The sequence below is a fragment of the Nyctereutes procyonoides genome, unplaced genomic scaffold (genome assembly GCF_905146905.1).
Source record: "Nyctereutes procyonoides isolate TBG_1078 unplaced genomic scaffold, NYPRO_anot_genome, whole genome shotgun sequence".
NCBI classification, from domain to species: Eukaryota; Metazoa; Chordata; class Mammalia; order Carnivora; family Canidae; genus Nyctereutes; species Nyctereutes procyonoides.
The window spans coordinates 42,545,611-42,571,964 of NW_026575020.1; the positions used below are offsets into that span (position 1 = coordinate 42,545,611).

Consider the following 26,354-nt stretch of genomic DNA (forward strand, 5'->3'; position numbering starts at 1 on the left):
CCCTACTTCTCAGTTGAGGACAGTAGAGAACAGAGAAGTTACCAAATTTGCCTGAGGTCACAAAAAAAGCAAAAATTCCAACTCAGTCTGACTACTCTATTTTTTTTAAACCATTTTCTTATTCATTTGAGAGAGAGGGGGTGGGGGCCGAGGAGCAAAAGGAGAGGGAGAAGCAGACTCTGCAGTGAGCCCCATGAGGGGCTCGATCCCAGGACCCCGAGACCAAGACCTGAGCCAAAGCAGATGCCTAACCAACTGAGCCACCCAGACACCCTGACCACTCTATTTTATAACTGAAATCACCATACTATGGCTGGTGGGAAGAATCTGGCTCACTATTTTAACATTTTTATTGCAATGTGACATATACCATACAATTCGTATTTTTAAAGTGTATAATTCACTAGTTTGTTTTATTCCGATTTGTGCATTCCCCACCACCATCAATTTTCATCATCCTAAAAATTCCCCCCCAAATCCTGCATCTCTTGCCCCTCAGCCTCCATGCTCTCTAACCCTCTCAGCCTTCAGAAACCACAATTTCTCTTCAAAGATTGACCTCCTCTGGACATTACATCTGAATGGAAACATGAACACACATTTGGCTTCTCTCACTTAGAATAATGTTTTCAAGGCTCATGGGTCAGTACTTAATTCCTTTTTATTTTATTTTTTTAAGATTCTTTTAAAAGATTTTATTTATTTATTCATGAGAGACAGGGAGAGAGAGAGAGAGAGAGAGAGAGAGAGAGAGAGAGAGAGAGAGGGGCACAGACACAGGCAGAGGGAGGAAGCAGGCTCCATGCAGCGAGCCTGACATGGGACTTGATCCCAGGTCTCCAGGATCACACCCTAGGCCAAAGGCAGCGCTAAACCACTGAGCCACCTGGGCTGCCCTTTAATTCCTTTTTAAAAATTTTTCCTTTTTGCTACAAATCTTGGTGAATCTCATGCCTTTCTCTTTCTTGCTTTACCCCTTCATTATGATAGAGCCTGTTTACAGTAGTTCCTGGAGATTAATGTCATTATTTTCTGAGACAGTTCATATATTTTGTATTTCTTCATTCTTTTTTATTGACAAAGTGTCCCATTAAACGGATGATGCCACATTGTATTTACCCATGTATTGGTTGATGGACTATTCTGGATAGCGCTGCCATTTGCACTCTTACAGGTTTTTGTGTGGACACATGCTTTCATTTTTCTTGGGGGTGCACCTGGGTGTGGAATTGCTGGGTCACATGGTACCTCTGTGTTCATCGCCATTTGAGGACCTGCCCTATCATTTTCCAAAGCAGCCACACCGGCTTACATTGAACCATGTGTATGAGGGTTCTAGTTTCTGCACATCCTCACTAACCTTACCTGTCTTTTTTTTAATTACAGCTATCCTAGTGGGTCTGAAGTAGTCTCTAATTGTGATTCTGGATTGCATTTCCCTGATGACCAATGATGGTGATCATCTTTTCTGCCTGTTTTTCTAAATAATGTTCTATTGGCACCCAGCCCTGCTAGTCCACTCATTTACATATTGTCTAGGTCTGTTCTCTTACTAAAAGGGCAGAGTGGCAATGGAAGCCTGCAAAGCCTAGACTACATGCCACATGGCCCTTTACAGAAGTTTGCTGACGCTTGCTCTATAGAACCCTATAATCTTGACCATGAAGATTTGTGCCGGTATTGGAACTGCTAAGCAAATGTTAGTTTCCTTCCTGTCTCCCTCTCTCCCTCCTTCCCTCTCTCTTTCTTGAGGCAGACAAGTCAGGCCTCCTTCTGCAGCTTCATTTTCTCCCTGGAGCCATCTTCTCCCTGCTGATGGTCTGCCCACCAGGGGCAGCTGCCCACCGGCACCTGGCAGCCTTTTTCAAAAGAGGTTTCCCTAGCGGTTGAAGACAGGGAAGAGGGATGCCTGGAGGAAGAGGCCTAGAAGGGAAAGAGGCTGGAGACAGCTGGGATCAGCCCCGTCCAACCTTGGGATGATAACTAGAGGCGGCCGGGGTCCCCAAGGTTCCCAGAGACACTCCCACAGAGGGTCAGGATCCCCAGTGCAGACACCCGAGTTGTGAGAACCCAGGCTCACTGCCCCGCTCTCTCCCCAGTCTCTTTCTTGGACGAGTGAAAAGTATTAAAAGGATGAATCTTTAGTGATGGTGAGGGAGGAGAAGGCTGGGGTTCTCGGGGACCCCCAGAGTGAGGCTGGTGAGATGAAGTCCAGGGCAAGCGTTTGGGGCCCAGGGGAAGGGAGACTGCTGTGGCCTAAGCAGCAGGAAGATCCCTAGTCCTCTCGCACCTCTCCACACAGTCCCCCGCCTTATCACCTCTGGCTGCTTAACTGCAGTAGACTCCTCCCCAGTCTTTCTACTTCCGGCCCTGTTCCCCGCACCCCTTCTAAGGCAGAGTATGGTTAAGGGTCAGGCTCTGAGCCACAGTGGGCTCTGCCCCTTCCAGTCGCAGGAATTTGGGCGCTCTTCTTGCGTGCGGAAGGTTGATGTGTAAATGGCGGATCCTAAGGCTACTTCCTCGGTTGCTGGGAACACTGAACTTGATAACGCAAGTCAAGGGCTTGGAGCAGTGTCTAGCTCAGTATATGCTAGTTATTTCTCCTTATCAATGCTCAGAGTGTTCTTTCTGAAATAGAAATCTGACCCTGTCAGTCCTCTGCTTGAAAGCCTCCCAGCAATCCCCATGACTATGGGAAGAAGACTGTTTTGACACTGCCCTGCCAACCTTCCCATGTCTTTACCACCCCCACCAGCACCCCATTGCTCCTTGCGTTCTGAGGTCACCACTCTGGGGCTTTCCTCCAGCTATGCTCTCTGTCAGCCTCCCTCCTTAGGTCCTCCAGAACCCTGCCTCCCCACTCCTACTCACAGCGTAAAGGTAAGGTGGCCAGGGGTGGGAAGGGGGGCTCATCGGATAGACATCACACAAAGTTTTCTAGGCCCTGCCATGAATCGGAGCCCCAGTGCCTGTGGACTTTGCCCCACTCTCCCTTATTCCCCATACTGATCCTCTCTGCACCAAGTGGATCATGTATGGCTTGAATTTATTTAAAAACTCGAAGTCAGCTAAAATTTACTATATTTTAGATAAATCTGATCCATTTCATTAGAAGTCAGGAAAGTGGTTACCCTGGGGTGGGTGGAAGATGATTGAAAGAGACATATGGGGGGGCTTCTAGTGTGCTGGGGATGTTCTGATTCTGGATTTGGTTGTTGGTTACATGCATATGTTCAGTTTGTGGAAGTCTATAGAACTTTCTGGATGCATATTACTGTATAGATGCATAGAAAAAGCACCAATAGATTATATAGAATTGGCTCATGTGATTATGGAAGCTGACAAGACCCAACCCAAGATCTGCGGTTGGCAAACTAGAGCCCCAAGAGAGTTGGTGGTGGAGGGTCTAGTTCAAGAGCAGAAGACTGATGCCTTGGCTCATACACAGGTGCACTGCGAACAATGGCTAGTATTGTTATTCAAAAAGAAACCACTTATTTCAGAAACCGTTAACCCAGAACTCTACACGAAGTTTTCAGCTCACTCATCACGATTGATCACTCGCTATTCCAGGACCCCTGGTGCTCCTGGGTGCTCTATCATCTGATCTAAGAGGAGGAGGAGATTTTGGGTCTGAGCTGTACGGATAAACAGCGCACTGAGCAGATGGTGGGTCAACGGGGTGTAGAGGAGGATGCACCAGGCAGAGACAGCAACACTTGCAAAAGCCACGAGGTGCAAAAGTGTGCTTGCAAATAGAGCCAGACAGGAGTTTGTGACGTTTTGCTCAGATGCTCCTTGCTGTAGACCTTCCCCAGGCCTCATGCAGCTCCAGCCTCTGGGAAAACTGGGCCACAGGAGCCACCTGGTGGTGCTCTTTGATACTAACAGGACGGAAACTGCGATCTCATAGCCCTCTTTCTTGAACTGTTCCTTCCTGTGTCTTTCCTCAGAAATGGACTTGCTGTAAAAATGACAGAACAATCAAAGGACATTTTTTAAATTTAAAAATCATATTTTTCCAGTAATCAAAAGCAATGCAATTTTCATTGCAGAAAATTTGTAAAATATAGAAAAGAATAGGGGCACCTGAGTGGCTCGGTTGGTTAAGCGTCCGATTCTTGATCCCAGGGTTGTGAGTTCAAGCCCTGCATTTGGGCTCCATGCTGGGCATGGAGTGTATTTAACAACAACAAAAAAAGAAAATATAGAAAAGAAGAAAGAAGAAAACCAGTCACTCTAATTCTACCATCCAGAACAACCACTATTAATATATTGACATATTGGCTTCCAGTGTTTTTCCCTGAATATAATTTTCACATAGCTGAGGATTAGCATGTATATATATTTATACATAAATACATAGACATACATATGGGCTCAGTTATGTATAACATGTTGAGTATGTTTTTAGCTTTTATTTTTAAATTTTTTCAGTTTTTATTTAAAAATCTAAAAAATTTTAATTCCAATATAATTAACATAGAGTCTTATATTAGTTCCAGGTGTACAATACAGTGATTCAATAGTTCCATACATTTCTCAGTGCTCATCATGATAAGTATCCTCTGAATCCCTTTCACCTACTTCACCCGCCTTCCCCTCTTTACCTCCCCTCTGGTACCATCTGTTTGTTCTCTATAGTTAAGTGTCTGTCTTTTGGCTTGTCTCTCTTTTTTCCCCCTTCTTTTCCATATGTTGAGTATTTTTGTGCACAAAGTCCTGGTGTGGGGATGAGTGTGGGTGCTTGGAGCTGGGTGCTAGTGTCACATCATGCTGAGTTTGAGCCCTTTACTAGCTGTGTGACTTGGGCAAGTGACTTCTCTGAATAATAATTTCTTTCTCTATCTGTAAAATGTGATTAATAACGGGACATATCCCAGGGCTGTTGTGAAGATTACATGACATGGCGTATGTAAAATGCTTAGGACGGTGCCTGGAGCAGAGAGGTTTCCTGGTGACACATAACCACGGCAAGCTTACGTCTGCCTTTCTGATTTGTAGCAGAAGTATCTAGAAATTGGATGGATTTCTGGGTCTAAGGATATGAAGACCCCCAAGGTTGACCCAGTTTGCCCAAATTGAGAGGCAAATTCAACCAAGATCTCGTGCCTCTAGCACCACAGCTGTTCTCATTTGTCTCTATATTCTTCCAGGCCCCATTTAAGCAGGACAGTTTTTCAGCATTGTAATTGCAATGCACCAGTCTGCTTACTGTTACATCATCAACATTTTCCAAGCGGCTAAAGCTGTCATCGGCAGTATCTTCTACCGTTTGTGTAACTATTTCCTTATTGTTGAATATCTGAGTTTTCTTTTCTGTTCATTCATTCAAAAAACAGTTCTGGCAGGCATTGGGATATACGGTGGTCAACAAGGACAGCACACACCTTGCTTCTGGCACTTGGACTCTGGCTGGCATGACAGACCACGACAGAGAAACAAGTGAACTGGACTCCCACTGTACACTGTGATGAATGCTGTGAAGGAAAAGGAGACAACTAAGGGAGGGATCTACTTTTGTACACATTTTTATGTTTTTGAGAAGTTGTTTGAGTCCCTGATTCTAACCCATTGTTTGCTCCTCAGCAGCTGTAACTGAGGCTTCTCTCTGAGGAGCCCCATTTGGGTTTGGATTTTCCATAAGCTCTTCAAGCTTCCTGAGGAGTCAGAACTTACTGACATGTTCAAAGGCCTGGCAATGAAATCAAATGAGCCTTGTTTCCTCATTTCCCTTCCTCTAAGATGTTTGTTTCAAACAGTGCAGTCTGCTCCCTGCTCCCCAAAGGGACTTGTGATTATCCCCTTCTTAAACCTACTCGCACTATGCCTTTTCTTCACCTCTTTCTCAGGATAGGACCTCCACAAGCCCTGGGGGCCTTTGAACCAATTGATAAAGGTGCCGCCTTCCGGTGGACAAAGTCTCAATGGCTGAGGGTTAGTGGGCAGAGATCAAGGTGGAGTTCAGCCCTTCTGAGGCCTCTTGGGTCACCTGCAGGATTGCACATGGAAGCCCTGTCCACAGCCTCCAGAATGACCATGCCCCTACTTTCTACCTACCTGATTCTTAGTTTATCTTGGAGACTTAGTTTATATTCCGTCTCTCAGAGGAAGTCCTATCTGGCTTTCCAATTCACAGTAAATTCTCTATTCCTTGAACTCCTAAGTAATTTTTTTTACTCCTTGTCTTATTTGGCACTTAACTGTACACTGCCTTGTGATTCCTCCTGTTTTTCTCTCTTGCATCATTATTTCATCTAAGGAGGTCTGATTTAGATGGAGAAATCAGAGGTACCTCCATAGATGTATCATTTACACTAAATGCTGAAGGAAAAGTAGACAGAGTTCTAGAGAAAGAGTGCTTTGGGCAGCAGGAAGGACATGTGCAAAGGCCCTGAAGTAGAGTTTTGAGATGCAAGGCCAAATGAATATGAATCTGGAATGGCATTTCCAGATTTGGCAAATGAAGTGGAAAAGGACTATTAAATTATCATTCACATTACTTTCTGAGGACCTCTTTGTTCTAGCCCCTGGAAATGCCATATGGAGATGAATCCGATCAGACATGGTCCTTCCCAGTCTTATGGAGGAGGCTAAGATGATTTCTACACAGTGCAGGCAGACCATGATCGAGGGTTATCATGTATGTCAGTAGAAGGGTAGAGAATGTAACTATTTCCGCTTGGCACCGAGGAAGGCTTATCCAAGAGGGAGACATCCAAGTGGGGTCTGATGTAGGGCGGCCCAGGAGGGGGCTGGTGCAATGGTCCAGGCTGATGGCCTGAACTGGAACAATGATAATAAAGATGGACAAGAGAGAAAAGATGTGAGAGACATTTCTGTGTAAAACCTCTTTTAAAAAAAAGATTTTATTTATTTATTCATGAGAGACACTGAGAGAGGGAGAGGCAGAGACACAGGCAGAGGGAGAAGCAGGCTCCCTGCAGGGAGCCCGATGTGGGACTCGATCCCAGGACTCCAGGATCACGTCCTGGGCCAAAGGCAGGTGCTAAACCACTGAGCCAACCAGGCACCCCTGTGTAAAACCTCTTAAGACTTGGAGATGGGCTGGTTTTAGGAGGCCAGGGAGAGTAGTAAGTTAAGACCTTGCAACTTTCAAGCAGGGATGACTGAATAAAGGCAGTAACCCTCGATAAGACCAGGGATAGAGGAGAGACAGGATTTAGTGGGGGGAGTAGGTTGGTGCAGGGATGGGGGGGTGGGGTGGGGGCTTCTCTTTGGTACCGCGGACAGCTCCAAGGATCTCTAGAGGCCTTGAGACAGACTAGATAAGTGGTTCTTGACACTAGGTGCCTTAGAGTCAGCAGAGGAACTAATTTAACATACAGACTCCCAGTCCCGCCCAGATATTCTGCATCAAAATCTCTGGGGTTGGGGTTCAAGAGCCTGCATTCTAAATAAGTTATTTGTACCAATTAACTCAGGTACCGGCAGTCACATGACTACACTTAAAACACTGAAATAAACACGGTGGCTTCCAGAGAGAGAGAGAGAGAGAGAGAGAGAGAGAGAGAGAGAGATGGGAGCGCCCTCTGCTGCTAAAAGGACGGTTGGCCCTCTTGCGTTTGTGGCTGGTACATTTCAAGGCGGTTTATTCAAGCAGGGCATCCTTGGGCCAAAACGAAGAAACAAGAAACAAGAGGCCAGGGGAGACGAGTGAAAAAAAAAAGGGGCCACCCGTGTGCCGTTGCAGTTACTGTCTTCAGTCTGGGGGTGCTGTTACACTTTCCCAACTGCATTGTTCCCCTGAACAAACAAATGTGACTCCCAAAGGTGAGAGGGGAGACCCTCTCCTTGGATTGGCCCCTGGGGGGCTCAGGTCGTGATCTCAGGGTCCCGGGATCGAGTCCCGCGTCGGGCTCCCCGCACGGAGCCTGCTTCTCCCTCTGCCTGTGTCTCTGCCTCCCTCTGGGAGTCTCTCATGAATAAATACTCTTTAAAAAATATATACTGCGACCCAAAAGCAATGAAACCAGGGACCTGAAAAGGTATCCGTGCTCCCTTGCTCACGGCAGCATTGTTCTCAATAACCAGCAGGCGGAAGCAGCCCAAACGTCCGCGGACGGGTGAGTGGGTGGGGACCATGCGGTAGGTTCCCGCAGCGAGACGTGGTTCAGTCCTAGGGAGGAACGACCCCCTGGGGTCCGAGGCCGCTGCACGAGCGGTGAAGGCTCTACGCCGGCGAAGTTAGCTGGACACAGGGGGACCCACGTTGTGGCGAGGTCCTGCAGGAGTCGAGTTCGTGGACTGCAGAGTGGTGGTCGCCAGGCGCAGGGGGAGGGGCTGGGAGTCGCGGTTTCGACTCGAGGAGATGGGAAGGGTTCCCCGGCACGGATGGTGGGGATGGTTTTTGCACGATGATGTGGGTGCACTTGATTCCATTGGGCTGCACAGCTAAGAAGGTTAAAATGGCGAATTTTAGGTTTCTTTTACCACAAAAAAAAAAAAAAAGAAAAGAAAAGAAAAGAAAAGAAAAGGAAAAAGAAAACCGGCGTTCGCGCCCTCGGCTGGCCGGGAACGACTGACCGTGCAGGGCCTCTCCGTCCACGGGCGCCGTCCGAGGGCAGGGCCCTCCCGGGACCGCAGCGCTTTCCGCGGGCGGCGGCTGCTCCCGCGCGGCCCGTCCTCACAGCAGGCGCCTCGCCTCGCGACGCCGGGGCTCGTGCAGCCCGGACTTGTCCCCACGGCCGCTGACGGGGGCCGGGGACGTGAGCCCCTTGCTGGGGCCTTCGCGTCTGTGCTCCGCAGTCCCCGGCGCAGGGCGCGGGCGCCCACAGGGGTCAGCACCCTCGCGCTCTCCAGCTCACCTCCGGCCCCGCCCAGTGCTGCGCCCCCGGAGAGCCCGGGCGGCCCTCCCCGGCCGCCGGCGGCTCTTTCCGCCCTCTTCCAAGATGGCCGCCGCCGCCTCTGCGACAGGCCTGGCCACGTGGGCGCCGTCGCCTAGGAAGCCGCGGCGGCTCGGGCGGCGATTGTCCCTTCCCGGGCCCCGTCCCGCGGAGGCGGCCGCCCTTGTCAACCGAAGCCTGAGCGATCATGGCAACGGGCTCGGGCGGGGAGCGCGTGGCAGCGGCGGCGGCTTGGTCGTGGGCCGGGGCGGCGGAGCGGCGGCGGCGGCGGCGGCGGCACTGGCGCTGGCAGCGGCCCTGAGCGCCATGCGGCGGGGCAGCTCCGACGGGGAGCCGGCGGCCGGGCGGGAGGCGGAGGTGGTGGCCGTGGCCCGAGCGCCGGCGCCCGCAGAGCAGGTCGGCGCGGGCGCGGGCGCGGGCGCGGGCGCGGACGCGGGCGCCGCGGGGGAGCCGGAGCGCGAGGCGCCCGAGGAGCCGCGGGAGGAGCGCGCCCGGGGGCGGCCCCGCGCGGCGGAGGAGGGGGACGCCCGCGCCGTCCCGCGGCCGCCACCCCCGGCGCCCCGGGCCCAGCCGCAGCCCGCTCGGGCGCGGGGCCTCCGCCTGCACCGGGAGCCCCCGGGCAAGGGCCGGGGCTGCCGGCGGAGCTCGGGGAACCCGGCGGACGAGTTCTGCTCCCCGCGGCCGGTCACCGTGGACAGCTCCAAGGCCAGGACCTCCCTGGACGCCCTGAAGATCAGCATCCGCCAGCTCAGGTGGAAAGAGGTGAGGCCCGGCCCGGCGCGGCGCGGCGCGGCGCGGGGCACAGCGAGGGGGGTGGACACGCGGGCCTCGGAGGGCCCGGAGCTGCCGGCGCGGGCCGAGGGCCGGGCCCCTGCTGAGTCCGCGCGCCCGTGCGCCTCCCGCAGGCCGAGCCCCAAGTCGCTCCTCCCAGGCGGCTTCCAGCCCGCTCCGGCCCGGCCGGCCACCCTCCGCCTGGCTCTGGCCGTCGGCGCTCACCTGTCACAGGTACCAGCACTAGCCTGCGCCGTGGGTCTGAGCTTATGCCTGTCTCCACCCCCCCCCCCCCCAGCTGTGGTCCTCGCGGCCCCGGGCCCTCTCTCACTTCTTCATCTAAGTTCTCTTCGCTCAGCGCTTGCTGTGTGGCGGTTGAGCAGTCTGTACCTTGGAGGCGGGCCGCCCTACACCCCCACAACGCCCTGCCACCGAGCCTGTGACCGAGCAAGTTGCTTCGCCTCTTAGGTCTGTTTCCTCTCCGTGCAGTCTCTGGTCTGTTAGTATTAGAAGACTCACTGCTCACTGTAGCGTAGTGCAAGTGGCCAGAACGCCACTAATCCTACCTCCTCTCTCTCTCTTAGTCCACCACCACCACCACCACCACCACCACCACCACATCATCATCATCTTCAGTGCAGGAACTGTATCTTATATTCTGGGGCTTGGCATATAGCGCACGTCAAGAAGTGGTGGATGAAAAGGTGAATGAAGGGATGGGTTATTCATCCCTGAACCCATTTTAGACCTGGCGGGGGCCGGGATGAAGCACCAGTGTGACACAGAGGGTCGTCGGCTGACTGGATAAAGCCGTTTGACTTTATTTTCGGCTTCTAAGGCTATTTTACAGGGTTCCAGGACTGGTGAGATTGTGACTTAGGGCAGTCAAGTCTGCAGACTGAGACTCAGATGGTCCGCTGAGGGAGCAGGAATCTACAGGGGGCAGCATGAAGACTCAGGTACTTAGCTCTGTGCTTTGGCTATGGCAGACATCCAGAAATGGTTTCATGAAGTTGCAACACATGGAGACATGGCCCCAGAAAGGACTGATGAGGTCTGAAGGCTGATGTCCCAAAGGGAAGGAGTCATGTAGTTTGGAGAGAAGTCAAGAATCAGGCAGGGTAGACTTCCAGGAAGGTAGTAGGGGTTAGCCACTGGGGAAGTCTGACTCCAGGCGTCAGGGTCCCCAAGCTTGGGCCTTGGGGGATTCAGAGGAGGACATCCATGCCTAGGAAACCTGGAAGGAGGGCTCCCAGTTCTGGACAGGGAGGGTCCCAGATCTGGGCCAGTGATATGAGGGAGAACTTGTCAGTGCTGTGGTCCTAATGAAGAAAGAATCCAGGGACTGAAACCAAGCCGCAGAATCAGGTGAGGCTGACTGGCCCAAGGAGGGCCTGTGCTTAGCTTAGCCCTGTGGGAGAGACAGACATGAAGCTGGCTAGATCTTGGGAGGTGGAACCAGAAGGTCTCAGAAACCAGCAGGCATACATGCCAGGTTCATGCTCACGGTCTGTGAGTGTTTGCTATGGATGCTGGACCCTGGGAATCAAAAACGCTTAACCTTTGCCCTCAAGGACCTTAATAGTTCAGTAGGAATAAAACACGAGTAAAACAAGTCATTGCAGTGATTATAGGCTCTTTGTTGCTACGTCCTAAAATGTTCTTTTCCCAGTTATTTGCATGGCTTGCTCTGTTGCTTTTGATCTCTGAGCAAATGCCGCCTCCTCAGAGAAGACTTCTTTGTGATCCCTCCTCCAACCCTTGCTCTTCTTTATTTTATGTTTTTTTTTTATAGCACTAAACTCTACTTGATACTATATTGTGTATTGTTTGTTTATTATCTGTTTCCCTTATTAGAATGTAAGTTCCATGAGGGCAGGGGCTTTGTTTTACTTGCTGCTGTATCCTCAGATGCATGGCATGTAGAAAGTGTTCAATAAATATTTGTTGAATGGATGAATACATTATGTGATGAGTGTTTCCCTGTCCCTGTGTAAAGCTGTAAGTGCTATGGGAGAAGAGGAAGGCCATCTCGAGAAGAGCTTCCTGGAGGACAGAGTTGTAAGCTGAGTTCTGAGTGCTGAAAAGGAGTGGGAGGTATTTAGGGGCTGTCAACTTTGGATATCTGGTAGAGAGCATAGTAGGGGTATAGCAGAGGTACATTTGGGGCTTTGCATACAGTTCAGAGTGGCTGGATATCAGTGGGCAGCAGGATAGTAGTGAGGTGGAGGCTGGAGAAATGAGAAGGGTTCAGACCAGGGGCCATGCTGTGGGATGTGAACTTGTTTTTGGCAGACTGTGTGAGCCACTAAAAGATTTTAAATTTCTTCCATGTATTGACTCTGCTAGTTTGTCAAGTGAGTTAAACTCTTTAGGCCTCTTCATTTACCTGTCTGTCAAATAGGGTCGGTTGGGTTAGTTCAGTGGTTCCCAGGCTCTCCTGTAGCCGCATAATAGTAATGTTAGTCTACACAAGACCCTGGCACTGGTGAACCCAGTGGAGTGGGTAGTTTCCGGGCCCTACCTGTAACTGCCCTCTCTGCCCCAACCCTGCCTTTTTCTTCTTGCTCAGAAAGCATATTGACAGGTAAGTAAGAGTTACTCTTTCCGGCATATTTTAAAGCAAATTCACTCACAACAATAGGACTTTACTATTAGGTGTGTGATTGTTTGCTTAATGCCACTCTTCGCTATGAGTCTGTGAGGACCTGGTCCTCCTGGGAGGGCAGGAGTGGTATTTGGCTTGGGTTACACCGTAGGTGTTCAATAAATATTCACCAAATGAATGAATGAGATATTTGCCACAGAGCTCACAGTTCATCCTGACACCCTAAAAGGTAGAGTTTCAAAAGTACTAGAGTAGGTAAACCTTGAGTTCCTTCCAGCTTTAAACTATGATGATGCTATTTTTAGTACCTACTATAAAGTTGACTGCATGACAAAGTAACCTTTATAAAGGAGGTACTAAGAAGGTGCAGACACTACCTCTCCAGACCTCAGTATTTCTGTTAGGGAGAGATGTTGGACAAGATCATTTATAATGCTCAGCACAATGTCCTGGGAGCAGGAATATCTCCAGTGGGGGCTGGGACACAAGGGATTGAGCGGTGTCCCTGGTATGTCATGCTGTGCTGTTGCTGCACGGTTTGGGAGTACCCAGCTAGCTGGCTCTGGCAGGGGTGGGCGGGTAGCCCACGTAAGAAATAAGGTCATGGACACCAACCAGGGTAAAAAAACCCAGTGTTTCCTTTGTGAGTGCATAGTGAGGGGCCACACCACATGCTCCATTTAGCAGGACAGCATGTAGCCAGCATGTGAACTCAATGTTTGCTCAGCTACGGGGCACAGTCTCCCTTCCTCCTTCACTTTTCTTTATTACACATACTTTTAACAGCAATGTTTATGAAATATCAGCAAATATGATGAATTCTTACATAACTCTTATCCTGTGCCAGGTACTCTTCTGAGTGCTTCATGTATTTACAGTGATTTGATTTCCCCAACAACTCAGTAAAATGCCTCCTGTCTCCATTTTATGAAAGAGTAAATTTTTTTTTTTTTATGATAGGCACACAGTGAGAGAGAGAGAGGCAGAGACACAGGCAGAGGGAGAAGCAGGCTCCATGCACCGGGAGCCTGACGTGGGATTCGATCCCGGGTCTCCAGGATCGCGCCCTGGGCCAAAGGCAGGCGCTAAACCGCTGCGCCACCCAGGGATCCCTGAAAGAGTAAATTGAAGCACGCAGAGGTTAACTTATCCAAGGGTCATATGGCTGATAAATGGCCAAGCTAGCATTTGAAACAGAGCTCCATTTGAAACCAGCCTTCAGTTCTGGACTCTTCTGACTGTTTCCTAATGGATCTCTATCTGCAGACCCCAGGTTGGAGTTACAGATACAGATGTGAATGGGATTCACTCCTTGTCCTCCAGCAACTTCCAGTGTGAAAGACAGACATGCAGGCCAGTCTGGGAGTTGAATAGGTAAAGGCCGTTCCTCACAGAGTTGGAACAAAGGCAGGGAGTATGGGACAGATTTTATATGCAGAATGGGATGATACGGAGCATGTGGGAGAGTGGGGAGAGATGGAGAAGGAGCCAGATCATGGAGGATGTTGGAGGCCATGCCAAGAAACTTGTGCTTCTGCCTGAATATGATTACAGAATCTTGCCATATATAGACTCAGCTTTGCTTGCCCACTCTCTCAGCCCCAGGTGTACCACGCCAACTCTCTGATGATTCAGTTTTCAGTTATATCCACTCTGGTCAGGTCTAATCCAATCGTGTTCATGACGATGAATTTGCCTTGCAAAGGAAAATTCTGTAAATGATGGCTCTGTAAACTTAATAGATATGACAAAAGTTTATTTTAGAATAGCAAAATCAGGTTTATGGAGTCACTATTGAAGTTATGACATGACATGAAAGAGAGAGATGATTCCTGGCTCATAGTAGATGCTCAATAAATATTTATGGAATTGTATGGTCTTCTTCCAATTGTGTGAGACTCTTTCCCTGCCCCCTGTGTATTCTTCTGCAGTTTTGACACCATTAGTAAAGAAACCTTAGGGAAAAGATACCAAGGAGAGTAGATGCCACTCTTGTTATGAGCTGCCTTCCTTGGAGACGTAGGTTGTGTATATGTGCAGGGTGGTGCCATGGACACCAGCTAGCTGACATGAATGTAGGCGCTGAGGATTCAATAGAAGGACCTTTGTTGGTGATAGCTTGCATAAGTCCCTGTCCCAAGATCTGTTACAGTGTAAACTCTTTGTTTCAGAGACTCTGAAACATGGGTTGTTTTCTGAAGTTTATCCAGCCTTCTTTAGAATATGTATACATTTATTATATGGTTCTATTTAAAATTTATGTAATATTAGTTACTGTTTATTAAATATCTGTTATGTGCTAGGCATTGCACTAAGAGGTTTATGTTCATTAAATATTATTATTATTATTATTATTATTATTATTTTTTGGGTATCATTAAATATTATATCAGACATTTACTATGGATTATTTTATTTAATCCCCACAGCAACCCCCAAAGCAGATCCTCCTCTCATTTCCAAATTACAGATGAGGAAATTGAGTCTTAAGGAGAGGTTGGTACAGGGCTAGCCCACAGCCACAGGTAACAAGTGGCAGAGCCATCCAGGGCCTGTGCTTAGAATCAGTGTACAGTCCTACGCTGTTTTCCTTACAAATCCTTTGTTAAAATCTACCCTGCCAGGAGTTGCTTGATTATCATTAGTCCCAGATAATGCTTGAAGAAACTGAGGTGGGCACAGCAAGAGAGAGTGAGTCAGGGCCCAAACAGTGGTCTTTCTTGTTCCAAAACTTACTTGCTGGGGTGTTTTATAATTCTCCACTGGTTAACCCTCCCATTTGTTTGATGCATAACTCTCAAATGACAGAGTCACTCAGAACCAGGAGAGCGATATTGCAAATAGGACTTAAAATAAAGCACATGGAAATATATCTTGCCTGGCAGAGGGAGCATTTGGTGCCTGCACCTTCCAAATCCTATCTTGTTGCTGCTCACAGAGGAGAAGTAATTTGGGTGCCATTTGCCTAGCTGAGTTGCCTTGCTCCTCTCTGGAATGTGATCCTGCTGTATGAATCACTGTATCATTCCTTCTGGAAGAAGATGAAGTATAAAGTGAAAAATTGGAAGGTTTAATCTTACCTCCCTTTCTCATTTCAATGATAGTTATTGCAACTTATGTTTCATATTTTGCACGCAGCATTGTATGTAAGAATGGTTTATATCCTACTCCATCAAATGCTCTCCTTTCAACAGACATGTTATTTTAATGTCTAGTCCACCAGAATTTTTCCTTTGCCAGTTGAGCTTGTCATACCATTAAAATTACAATTCACTACCTCTGTTGTTTGAATGGTGTGGTATGTGCGATAGCTTCACAAATCCACATGAACGCCTTAAACAGGCCTTTAAAAAATCAACAAGTTCCAGGGGCTCATACTCAAGTTCAAAGGCCAGTACAAATTAAATTTTTCGTTTTTCAGCTGATAATTGCTAGAGCTGTTTCCCATGTTATGTAAACATACCTTCTACAGTAAATAGCCTCAATTTCGGTAGCATCCTGGATTCTGATTTTGTATCAGGAGAAGTTGAATGTAAACATTCAATAATACATTCTCATTTTATTTTAAATCTATAGTTTGAAAAGGACATATTATAATAGTAATTGCTCACTCTTTAAGTGCTTTCTCTAGAGGGGAAGTGTTGTGTCTTGGAGCTAGCATGAACTCTGGATTCAGACAGTTGAGTTAAAATCCTTGCTACTAATGACTTGTGTGACTAAACTGATCATGTACTAAATACATAATCTGAGCCTCAATTTCTTGACCTGTAACAACGGGTAAGTGACACCTACCTTGCAGAATTTTTGTGAGATAAAATAAGGGAATGTATCTAAATTGCCTTAACCCAATGCCTGACATACTTTCAGTATTTAGTAAATGTTAGCCATTTCTCTTCCTTTGAGCAAGTACAGACACTGGTTTTTTTGATCTACTTTTTAAAAACTAGAAAAGAAAAACTGTTATAGAATTTAGTCTGTGTATGTAGGTTACTGGTTAACCAGAACATCTATGACCAGCTCAGCGGAATCATTTCACAGACATACTGAGACCTATTCTGTGCCAGACTATATTTGGACTCTTGGGATAGCGCAAAGAGCAAAAATGCACATCCTCTCTGTGGATAAGGGACAGTTACATTTTCTATCACTTTTTAAAAAATTTAAATTCAATTTGCCAACATATAGTATAACACCCAGTGCCCATCCCATCAAATGGGGACAGTTACATTTTAAATGAATGTCAACGTGATGTAGTCTAAGTTTAAAAATTTTAAAGTAGCACGGACTTAAACTTTTTAAACCAATTATACTTCTAAGGTTTTGTGAATTTAATTGAAAAATTTAAAGCCTCCATTTTGAACCTGGTGCCTACCTCATACTTCGGTGTATTAATTATCAAATATATCACCATGGAGAGCTTATTTTAGATATTTGAGTTCACAGGGAGGGCTGAGGTTGTGTGTGTGATTATACCCATTAACTGTGTGGAAGAGTTAGGGATTTCCTGGGCTGAATTCTCTATTCTGTGCCATCATCCCTACAGCCCTCCCCACTGACTCTGGAAAGACAGACCATAGCCAGACATGGGTTTGGATATTGGCTCTGTGACCCTGGGCAACTTGCTTTACCTCTCTGAGCCAAAGGTTTCTCATCTCGAGGAATGAGCACAGAATACTTGGCAGGGTTGTTATGAGGGTTAAATCAGAAAATCTTTAAAATGCCTGTGTTTACAGTAGGAATACCTGTTAGGCTTTCCCTCCAATGAATTTCTGTGACATCTTAATTAAGTTTTATAAAAGAGGCTTGGTGGCATGAACAGGCAAATAACATTACTTGTCCTTTCATTAGTTTTGAACTCCTCCCTTCCTTGCAGTTGCTCCCTTGCAGCCAGGCTATGTTCCTCAGATTCTTCTGCAAAGATTATTGTTTTGCTAGTGAGAACAGTAATCATGTTTCTCTATCCCAGATGGACTAATATCTCTCTCATGTCACATCAAGTGGTGCCTTGTTGTAACGGCTGCCATTTTTATGTGTGTTTGTTTCCCTGGATGTGTTTGGACCATTATCTAGTGATTTTTATAAATGCTTTTGTTAAGTCCTAGCAGGCAGTTCTGACGACTCTTTCTCTATCCCCATCTGCTTCTCTGTCATCTGAATAAAATATCCTCATCCTTCATGGAGCTGGAAGAATAGGGCAGTTTTTGTCCTGTGCCCATCATCCCTATTCAGTAGAATGTTACTTTTCCAAAATGTCCTTCTGTCCATCTGCCTAGAATTCTTATGAAGGACATTTTCCTATTTTGTTCTTTATGCTCATAGGGAGATTTTATTTCCCTTTGTGTCAGAACTGTGTTGTACTGGAATATAAAAAAGCAACAATGGTAAATTTTCTAGACATCTTAGACTATTTATAAATAAATTTGTTCAATTTCCAAAAATAATATGTGCTCATAAAAAACGTATACAGCTCCCAGGTGTGTAAAATAACCTCCTAAGCCCCTACTCCTCACCCCATCCCCTTCCCTTCTAACTCTTCTCCTTAAGAGGCAACACCACTGTTAATGTTTGGTATGTATCTTTCCAGATTCTTCTCCTATTCCTGCATTTATCAGGATAACTAAATTGTGCTGTAGTAACAAGCAACCATAATATAATCAATGACTTAATGATAACAAAAGTTTATTTCTTGCTCATACTCAGGGATTCAATGCAGATTGGTGGAGGGGGGGATGGGGAAGCTCTCATCATTTTGGTTATTCAGAGACTCATGCTTCCAGCTCAATACCTGCTTCATTGAGTCACTGAGGGGAAGGGACTGCAAATTGTGCACTCTGACTTTTAAGACTTCTGCCCAGAAGTGACTGTGCTCGCATTTCCTTCACCGAAGTGTTACATGGCATGGCTGACTTCACAGAGCTGAGGGTGTGCGGTCCTACCATGAGGGTATAAAGAGGATAATCAGAGTATCCAGTGAACAGCACTAATGACCACCATATCATAACATCAATCATATGTAGAGATGCAAGAGATACAAATGTAGTATATAAATACAAACATACGTTCTTTTCAATGCTGCAGTTAAACAATATGTATAGTGTTTGCTTTTTTAGCCTGGATATCTTTCTCTGTTAATAAATATAGGTTCATTTCATGTTAGTAACAATTTAATAGTCCACTTTATGGATATACCATCATAAAATTTATTGATGGATATTGCTTCCACACTTACTCCTTGCAATTACAAAGAAAGGCACAGGATATTGTTGTTCAGACATTGTTTATTTGTACAAATACTTCTTAGGATAAATTCCTAGGAATTGTTGGGTCAGAGGGTTGTCACTTTGTGTTTTGGTGGTTACTATCAAATGCCACCAGCAATGTTGAGAATGCCTGTCTTCTCACCTCCTTTGCAATGATGCTATCTTCTATTAATGCTCTAAATCTTTGCCCAACTGAAGGTAAAAATGTGTTCTTTTGATTTACATTTCTCTGCTTGTCAGTAAGGTTGGGCTTACTGTATGCTTACCAGTCCTTTGTACTACTTCATCTGTGGAATGCCTCAATATATTCTTTGTTCATTTATCTCTTGTTTATGTTTATATTTTGCTTCCGTTAATGTTTTTTTTATTGGTTTATATTATGGATAATTACTTTTGTGTCTCCTATGCATTGTAAGCCTTTCCCCTGTTGATTATTTAAACATTTAATAGATAACCATTTGCCTTGCATAATCTACCTTATAATAATTGAAAATTTTTTCCTTCCTAGTCACTAAAAGCAGTCTTTACTTACTGCTGACATGTTCGCTCAAAAGGGTAGAAAGCACACACAATTCTATCTTCAGGTGCCATTAAACTTCTAATGGATTAACAGGCTGTGTGGAGAACCTTAGGGTCTTACATTTCTATGGAGTTAGGAGGGTTTTTTTTTATTAAAGATTTTATTTATTCATAAGAGAGAGAGAGAGAGAAAGAGAGGGAGAGAGGGAGAGAGGCAGAGACAGAGGCAGAGGGAGAAGCAGGCTCCATGCAGGGAGCCCGGCGTGGGACTCGATCCCGGGTCTCCAGGATCACGCCCTCCGCTGAAGGCGGTGTGAAACTGCTGAGCCACCCAGGCTGCCCCGGAAATGTCATCTTGATTGTTAAAAAGAAATCTCAAGTCAATTGGAGAAGAACAAACATTATATGGTTTCATTCATTTGGGGAATATAAAAAGTAGTGAAAGGGATTAAAGGGGAAAGGAGAGAAAATGAATGAGTGGGAAATACCAGAGAGGGTGACAGAACATGAGAGACTCCTAACTCTGGGAAAGGAACAAGGGGTAGTAGAAGGGGAGGTGGGCAGGGGGATGAGGTGACTGGGAGATGGGCACTGAGGGGGGGCACGTGACGGAATGAACACTGGGTGTTACACTATATGTCGGCAAATCGAACTCCAATAATAAATAAATAAATAAACAAACAAACGAACAAACAAATAAATACTCATTCAGTGAAATTTATTTATTTTCATGTTATTAAATGTTTAGATTGATTCCTCTGTGAAAAAATTTTCTGGAGTCCTTTTCCCCTACATTTTAAGTTATCTTAAAATAAACTTTGCAGAAATGAAATATTTGGGTGAAAGGATGTGTATATTTTCAGGCTTCTGAAAGATACACTGATTTGCTTTCAAGAATTGTAGCAGTTTCTACTCAACAGTATATGAAAAAAAAAACAGTATATGAGAGTTCCTAGAAGTACTTGCTTTTGAAAGATGTAATAACAAATATTGGAGAGGAGAGTAAACTAAGTGAATCTTTCTCGTCTTCACCAAATCTAGTTTTGATAATTATTCCTAGTTCAAAGCAGGGCATTTTGATAGGGCTGTTTTTGTGCAGCTATCACATCTATAGCCACATCAAAATGAAAGCCACTTTTAAATTTTCAAATAACATACTCAGTGGACATGCTTGATTTTCTACCCTTGACCCTCTCCCCACATCTAGCTCCTGGATCTCCTTCCCCAGAGCTAAGGTTTAGGCATTTTACATACAATTGGGTAATGAAATGGAGGAAAGTTTCAATAGGTTATTTCTTTATTTCTTAGGTTTTGTCAGAATATCTCTGGTAAGAAAAAAAAAAGGGACACATTAAAGGTATTAAAATGTTACATGCCATCATTAGCCAATAGGGGAATGAAAATCAAAATCACGATGAAATACCACTTTGTACCTGCTAGGATGTTTAAAAAAAGAACAAATTCAGAAGTGTTGGTGAGGATGTGGAGTAATTGGAGCCCTTATATACTCTTGGTGGGAATGTAAAATGGTACAGCCATTTGAAAAACGGTTTGGCAGGTCCTCAAAGTGTCAAACATGGAATGACTACATCCAAGTAGTTTACTCCTAGGTATATACCCAAGAGAAATGAACACAGATGTTCACTAAGAAACATGTATGCTAATGTTCATAGTAGCATTATTCACAATAGGCAAAAAGTGGAAATAACCAAATGTCCATGAACTGACGGGCAAACAAAATGTGGTATATCCATGCAGTGCAATATTATTTGGCCTAAGAAGGAATGCACTGATACCCGCCACAACGTGGATGAGCCTTGAAAACATCTTACATGGGGGGCATCTGGGTGGCTCAGTTGGTGAAGTGTCTGCCTTCGGCTCAGGTCGTGATCCCAGGATCCTGGGATCAAGCTGCCTGCTTACAGGGAGTCTGCTTCTCCTTCTCCCTGCCTTCTGCTTGTGTTCTCTCTATCTCTCTCTCTCCCCCAAATAAATAAATAAAATTAAAAAAAATATTTAGAAAAATGGAAACGTCTTACACGAAAGGAGCCAATCACAGAGACCGCACATTATGTGATTGCATTTATATGGAATGTTCAGAATAGAGAAATCTATATAAAGTACAGTAGTGGTTGCCTAGGGCTGCGGGAGGCTTTTGGTGGTGAAGTTGGAAATTACTGCTAGTACAGGATTTCTCTTTGGGGTGATGAAAATGTCTTAAAATAGGTTGTGATGGTTGCACAACTCCATGACTATGCCAAAAACTGTTGAACTGTATACTTTAAATGGGTGCATTGTGTCATATGTGAATTGTATTTCAATAAAGATGTTGAAAAAAGTGCCATACGCTTATCCAATTCTCGTCATTGAACAGTACTTGCCTCCCGGGTAATAATTGTCTTTTTTTTTCTTCAAGATTTTATTTACTTACTTGAGAGAAAGAGTGAAGAGAATGAGAGAGCACAAGCTGGGGGAGGAGCAGAGAGAGAAGCAGAGAAGCTCCCCTCTCCACTGAGCAGGGAGCCCAATGCACGGTTCATGCCAGGATTATGACCTGAGCTGAAGGCAGATGCTTAACTGACTGAGCTACCCAGGTACCCTCCCAGGTAGTAATTGTAAGCATGTTTCAGGAACACACATCAGGCCAGTGCTTCCTGTTGTCATTCTGCTTTGCAATATTGCTTTTTACTCTACATCAATCAGCTTTTTGGACACCTGTATGAAAGGGACTCTGTCCTGGTGGCATAGAGTTGTGGCAGCTGTAACACCATTCCAAACTTTCAGTGTAAGATTAAGTTGTATTTTTGTTTTTTTGTGGGGTAAATTAGAATATTTGCCCCAAGAATACAGTTCAGGCTCCTTATAAAAGGTCCGTATGAAGGCTTCTGTGACCTGAGATGCAGTGTAGCATGGACTTTGGAACCACACAGATATGGATTTGAAATAACTCACTATGTAACCGTGGGGAAATTTTGCTCTGAACCTCAGTTTCTTCTCATCTGTTTTCTCTTTCAATATTGTCTCTAACCCATTGTTTTGCATCTCATTTTCTGGGATTCTGATTGAGATTCTTTACTTAAAGAATGGGCGTGATACAATTAAACTTCATGGAGTTGTTTGTTGCCAGCATAAAAAAATATAATCATGCATTTAGCCCATGACATTGGGTATACAATAAAGGCTTGGTTGAATATTTTTTTATTAATATCTGGGCCTTAAGCTTCTCTAGACTTCACATATTCCATGCCTTGAACTTTACCCACTACTAACACTGCCCTCCCTTCATGCTGTGCCATTTCCCTTTACCTTAGTCATGTTTTTGCTTTTCCTTAGAATGTTCCCTTCCTTTCTTTGGCTACTCTTATACATCCTTCAAGGATCAGCTCATGCCTCCTCTCTTCCATAAGTCTTCCTGACCCCCTCACTCCCACCCACCCCAGGCTGGCTAAGTACCCTTGCTTAGTCACTTATAGTACTTTATACAGATCTCAGTTTGATTAATTCTTCCAGAGAAGCAAATTTTGGTTTATTGATCATCTCCATTCTATTTTTGTTTCCTATTTCATGGCTTTCTGCTCTTTACGATATCTTTTCTTCTACTTTTGAGGCTTATCATGTTGTCCTATATCTGACATTGATTAGGATGCTTAACCTGTCATCTTTTCTAATAAAACATTCAGGACTACAGGCTTGGGGCACCTAGCTGGCTCAGTCAGTAGAGCGTGGGATTCTTGGGGGCATGAGTTCAAGTGCCATGTTGTGCATAGAGTTTACTTTAAAAAAAAAAACCTACAAACATGACTCTAAGTACTGCTTTGGCTGCACCCACAGTCTTGCTGTGTAGTATTTTTTAAAATCACCTTTTAGTTTCTATGTATTTTACATTTTCATGAAGATTTTTTTCTTTGGCCCATGAGTTATTTAGCTTTGTGGGTTTTTGTTTTGTTTTGATTTTATTTTTTTCCTGTGTTCCAGCCATCACTCTCCCTTTTTCTTTTTAAAAAAATGTTTAAAAAAATTCTATTTGCCAACATATAGTATAACACCCCATCCCATCCCATCCCATCAAGTGCTCATCCCATCAAGTGCCTTCCTTAGTGCTCATCACCAAGTTACCTTGTATTCCACCCACCTGCCCCAGCTTTATGGTTTTTTTAAGGGTTTCTAAACATGTGAGATTATTTCTGCTTCTCTTTTTGTTATTAATTTCTATCTTAATAGCATTGTGATTAAAGGATCTTCTTTCTTTCCTCTCTTTCTCTTGCTTTCTCTCTTGCTTTTTTCTGTTTTCCAATTTTTGGATCTATGGCCTAATACATAGTCAATTTCTATTTGTTTTTTAAAAGAATGTGTATTCTCTAGTTATTGAATGCAGTATTTTACATATGGATATTAGATTAGCTTGTGATTGCATTAGACAAATGTCATAGCCCTGATATTTTTGTCTGACCATTGAAGAGTTATATTAGTGTTTCCCTTTATGATTATGGATTTCATATATTTTTAATTGACTTTTCCTTTTCCCATTTCCCTCATACTAGTCTAGAAGTTATGCATCCTATTTTTATTCCTCTAGTGGTTACACTAAACATTTAATATGTGTATAATTTCACAACGTCCAAAGTTAGTATCTTTACTCTCCTCTGAACAACATAAGTATCTTAGGATATTTCGTTTTGGTTACATCCTTCCTGACTTACATGCTTTTGTTGTCCAGTATTTTAGTTCTCTCTTACTTTATCCTTTTTTTGAACTTTACAAATTAGACCTTATCATTCGTTTCTATAAAGCCTTGATGTATTTGAGTTTCACCCATGTTTACCATTTGCTTGTTTATTATTCCACTTTACAACTCAGACCTTTCTTCTGGGATCATTTTCTTTCTCCTGGAAGTAATCTTTTAGACGTTCCTTTGGTGAGGGGCTCTTTGTAATAAACTCAATCAGTTTCTGTTTGTGCAAGATTACCTTCCTTTTGCCTTTATTCTTGAAAGATTGGGCTGCTGCACATATAGTACTAAGTAGATAGTTATGTGATCTCAGCACTTTGAGAATATGCTACCATTTACTCCTATTTTTGCTATCGAGAGGTCAGTTCTCAGTTGACTATTCTCTTTTTGCTGATGAAGTGTCTTTTTCCTTCTGGCTGCTTTTTAAATCTTCTCCTTATCTTCATGTCTTCTGTGTCATTATGATTTTTCTGGGTGAGGGTTTCTATTTATTCTGCTTGAGATTTGTTGGGACTCTTGTCTCTGAGGTTTAGTATCTTTTATCAGTTCTAGAAAATTCTCATCTGTTTTCTCTTTCAATATTGTCTCTAACCCATTGTTTTACATCTCTCTTTCTGGGATTCTGATTGAGATATTTCTAGACCTTTTTTTCTTGACAGTGAGGCTTATGTTCTTTGGAACTTTAATCTCTGGTAATTCTCTGAGAGTTGAGTTTAAAGTGAGGATTTTCATCTTTTGCCCGTGGCTCAGAGGGCTCTACTCACCTAGAATGCTGCAAACTAAATTTTTGGTGTTAGGCTTTTAAGATTATAGGCATAGTATAAATTCTGACTCCAGACTTGGATGTGTTTGGTTAGGCATTCCTTTTTTTTTTTTTTAAGATTTTTATTTATTTATGATAGTCACACACAGAGAGAGAGAGAGGCAGAGACATAGGCAGAGGGAGAAGCAGGCTCCATGCACCGGGAGCCCGACGTGGGATTCGATCCCGGGTCTCCAGGATCGCGCCCTGGGCCAAAGGCAGGCGCTAAACCGCTGCGCCACCCAGGGATCCCTTGGTTAGGCATTCCAAGGGGGGGGCTCTTCTCTCCTTCCCTGAGCCAACACACAAGACAAGGTAGGTTTTCTCCTGGCTTACCCACTGAGGATGTGGCCTCACAGAGGGCCTGGCTTGATATGGGAGCTTCTGATCTGATGCTTGCCTTACCAGCAGGCCATCAGGGGTCTGATTGTTGCCTGTGTACAGGGGAAAGGATGATTTACATCTGCCTTTTGAAAAATGTCCCCTCTGAAGAATGGATCAGAACTCTATAGAGTGGAGGCAGAGGCAAGTGAGGATGCTGTCATATACCTTGGGAGAGATGGTGCTTCCTGGGTCAGGATGGGGCTGTATGGGCAAGGCTGTTGATTGAGAGGGTTTGATTTTTCCCCTATTGGATACTAAGATATCCAGTAGCAGGGAGCTTGTCTTATTCATCTTTGAGTTCTTTAATGCCTGGCACAGAGAAGGCATTTAGCAAATGCTAATTGAATTGAACTGTGTAATCAGTAATGGTCCTAGTGCTGTGCTTTTGGACTACCTTCAAAGTGACTATTTTCTTTAAAAGGAAATAACATAAAGAGATTCCAGGCAGTGAACTCATCCTGTCTCTGGCATTACAAAGCTCGAGCCAGAAATAGAGAACCAGCTGTTTGTAGGCCCCTGAAAGGCTTCAGTTTTGGCTGGGTTTACTTTCCATGATAAGATAGCTTTCTTTAGCCTGTGCACTTGTTCCTGTCTTAAGGAACCTCAGGATCTATGTGAAACTACTTGCACAAAGCCTTGCCATTTTACTGGATTTTATGCCACTTTCTCAGAAATAACTAAACTTTACGACTCTCTAGGCAGGTTGCAAAGATGTTCCTTTAATGGTATGTGAAAACTTCTTACTCCTAAGGCTTCACAGAGAAAGTACTCTGTGTCTAGGGAACAAAGGGAGAGAAGATTGGACCCTGCTGGGGGACAGTTTAATAAGCTTCAGCTGGCCACTAAGGAGGGTTGTTCAAGACTTTATGCAATACTATTCCACTGGAATGTGCAAAAGTATTTCTAGAAAGCACAGTGAAATAAAGCATACATATATCATTGTAAATCCTGAGGCCTTGAACTCCTCCATTATTCGTTCAACAAATATATGTTGAATGTCCACTGTGCCCCAAGCCTTATTCAAGGCACTGACAATAGAGACACAACTAGGGGCACCTGGGTGGCTCACTCGGTTAAGGGTTCATCTCATGATCTCAGCTCAGGTCTTGATGATCTCAGGGTTCTAAGTTCAAGCCCTGTGTTGGGCTCCACACTGAGTGTGGAGGCTATTTTTAAAAGAGGTGGTGGTGGGGGCTCCTGGATGGCTTAATCAGTTGAGCATCAGACTCTTGATTTTGACTCAGGTCACGATCTCAGGGTTGTGAGATCAGGCCTTCTTTGGGCTCCTTCCTCGGCACAGAATCTGCTTATGATTCTCTTCCTCTCCCTCTGCCCCTTGCCTCCCACCCCTGCTCATGCTCTCTCTCTCGCTCTCCCTCTCTCTCTTTAAGATTTTATTTATTTATTTGACAGA

The 26,354-nt window shown here is 45.0% G+C and overlaps 1 protein-coding gene across 3 annotated transcripts in view; it reads left to right on the forward strand.

The window, feature by feature from the left end:
* Window positions 1–8,848: 8,848 nt before the first annotated feature.
* Window positions 8,849–26,354, forward strand: part of TTLL11 (tubulin tyrosine ligase like 11) — a 250,608-nt gene continuing 233,102 nt past the window's right edge. Inside the window, exon 1 of one of the 3 annotated variants that reach the window (XM_055319618.1) lies at window positions 8,849–9,629. In XM_055319618.1, the coding sequence (XP_055175593.1) occupies window positions 8,913–9,629 (717 nt within the window). In that variant the 5' untranslated portion in view covers window positions 8,849–8,912. The remainder of the gene's footprint in view (window positions 9,630–26,354) is intronic. The other 2 variants (XM_055319630.1, XM_055319625.1) reach the window with 2 other exon arrangements.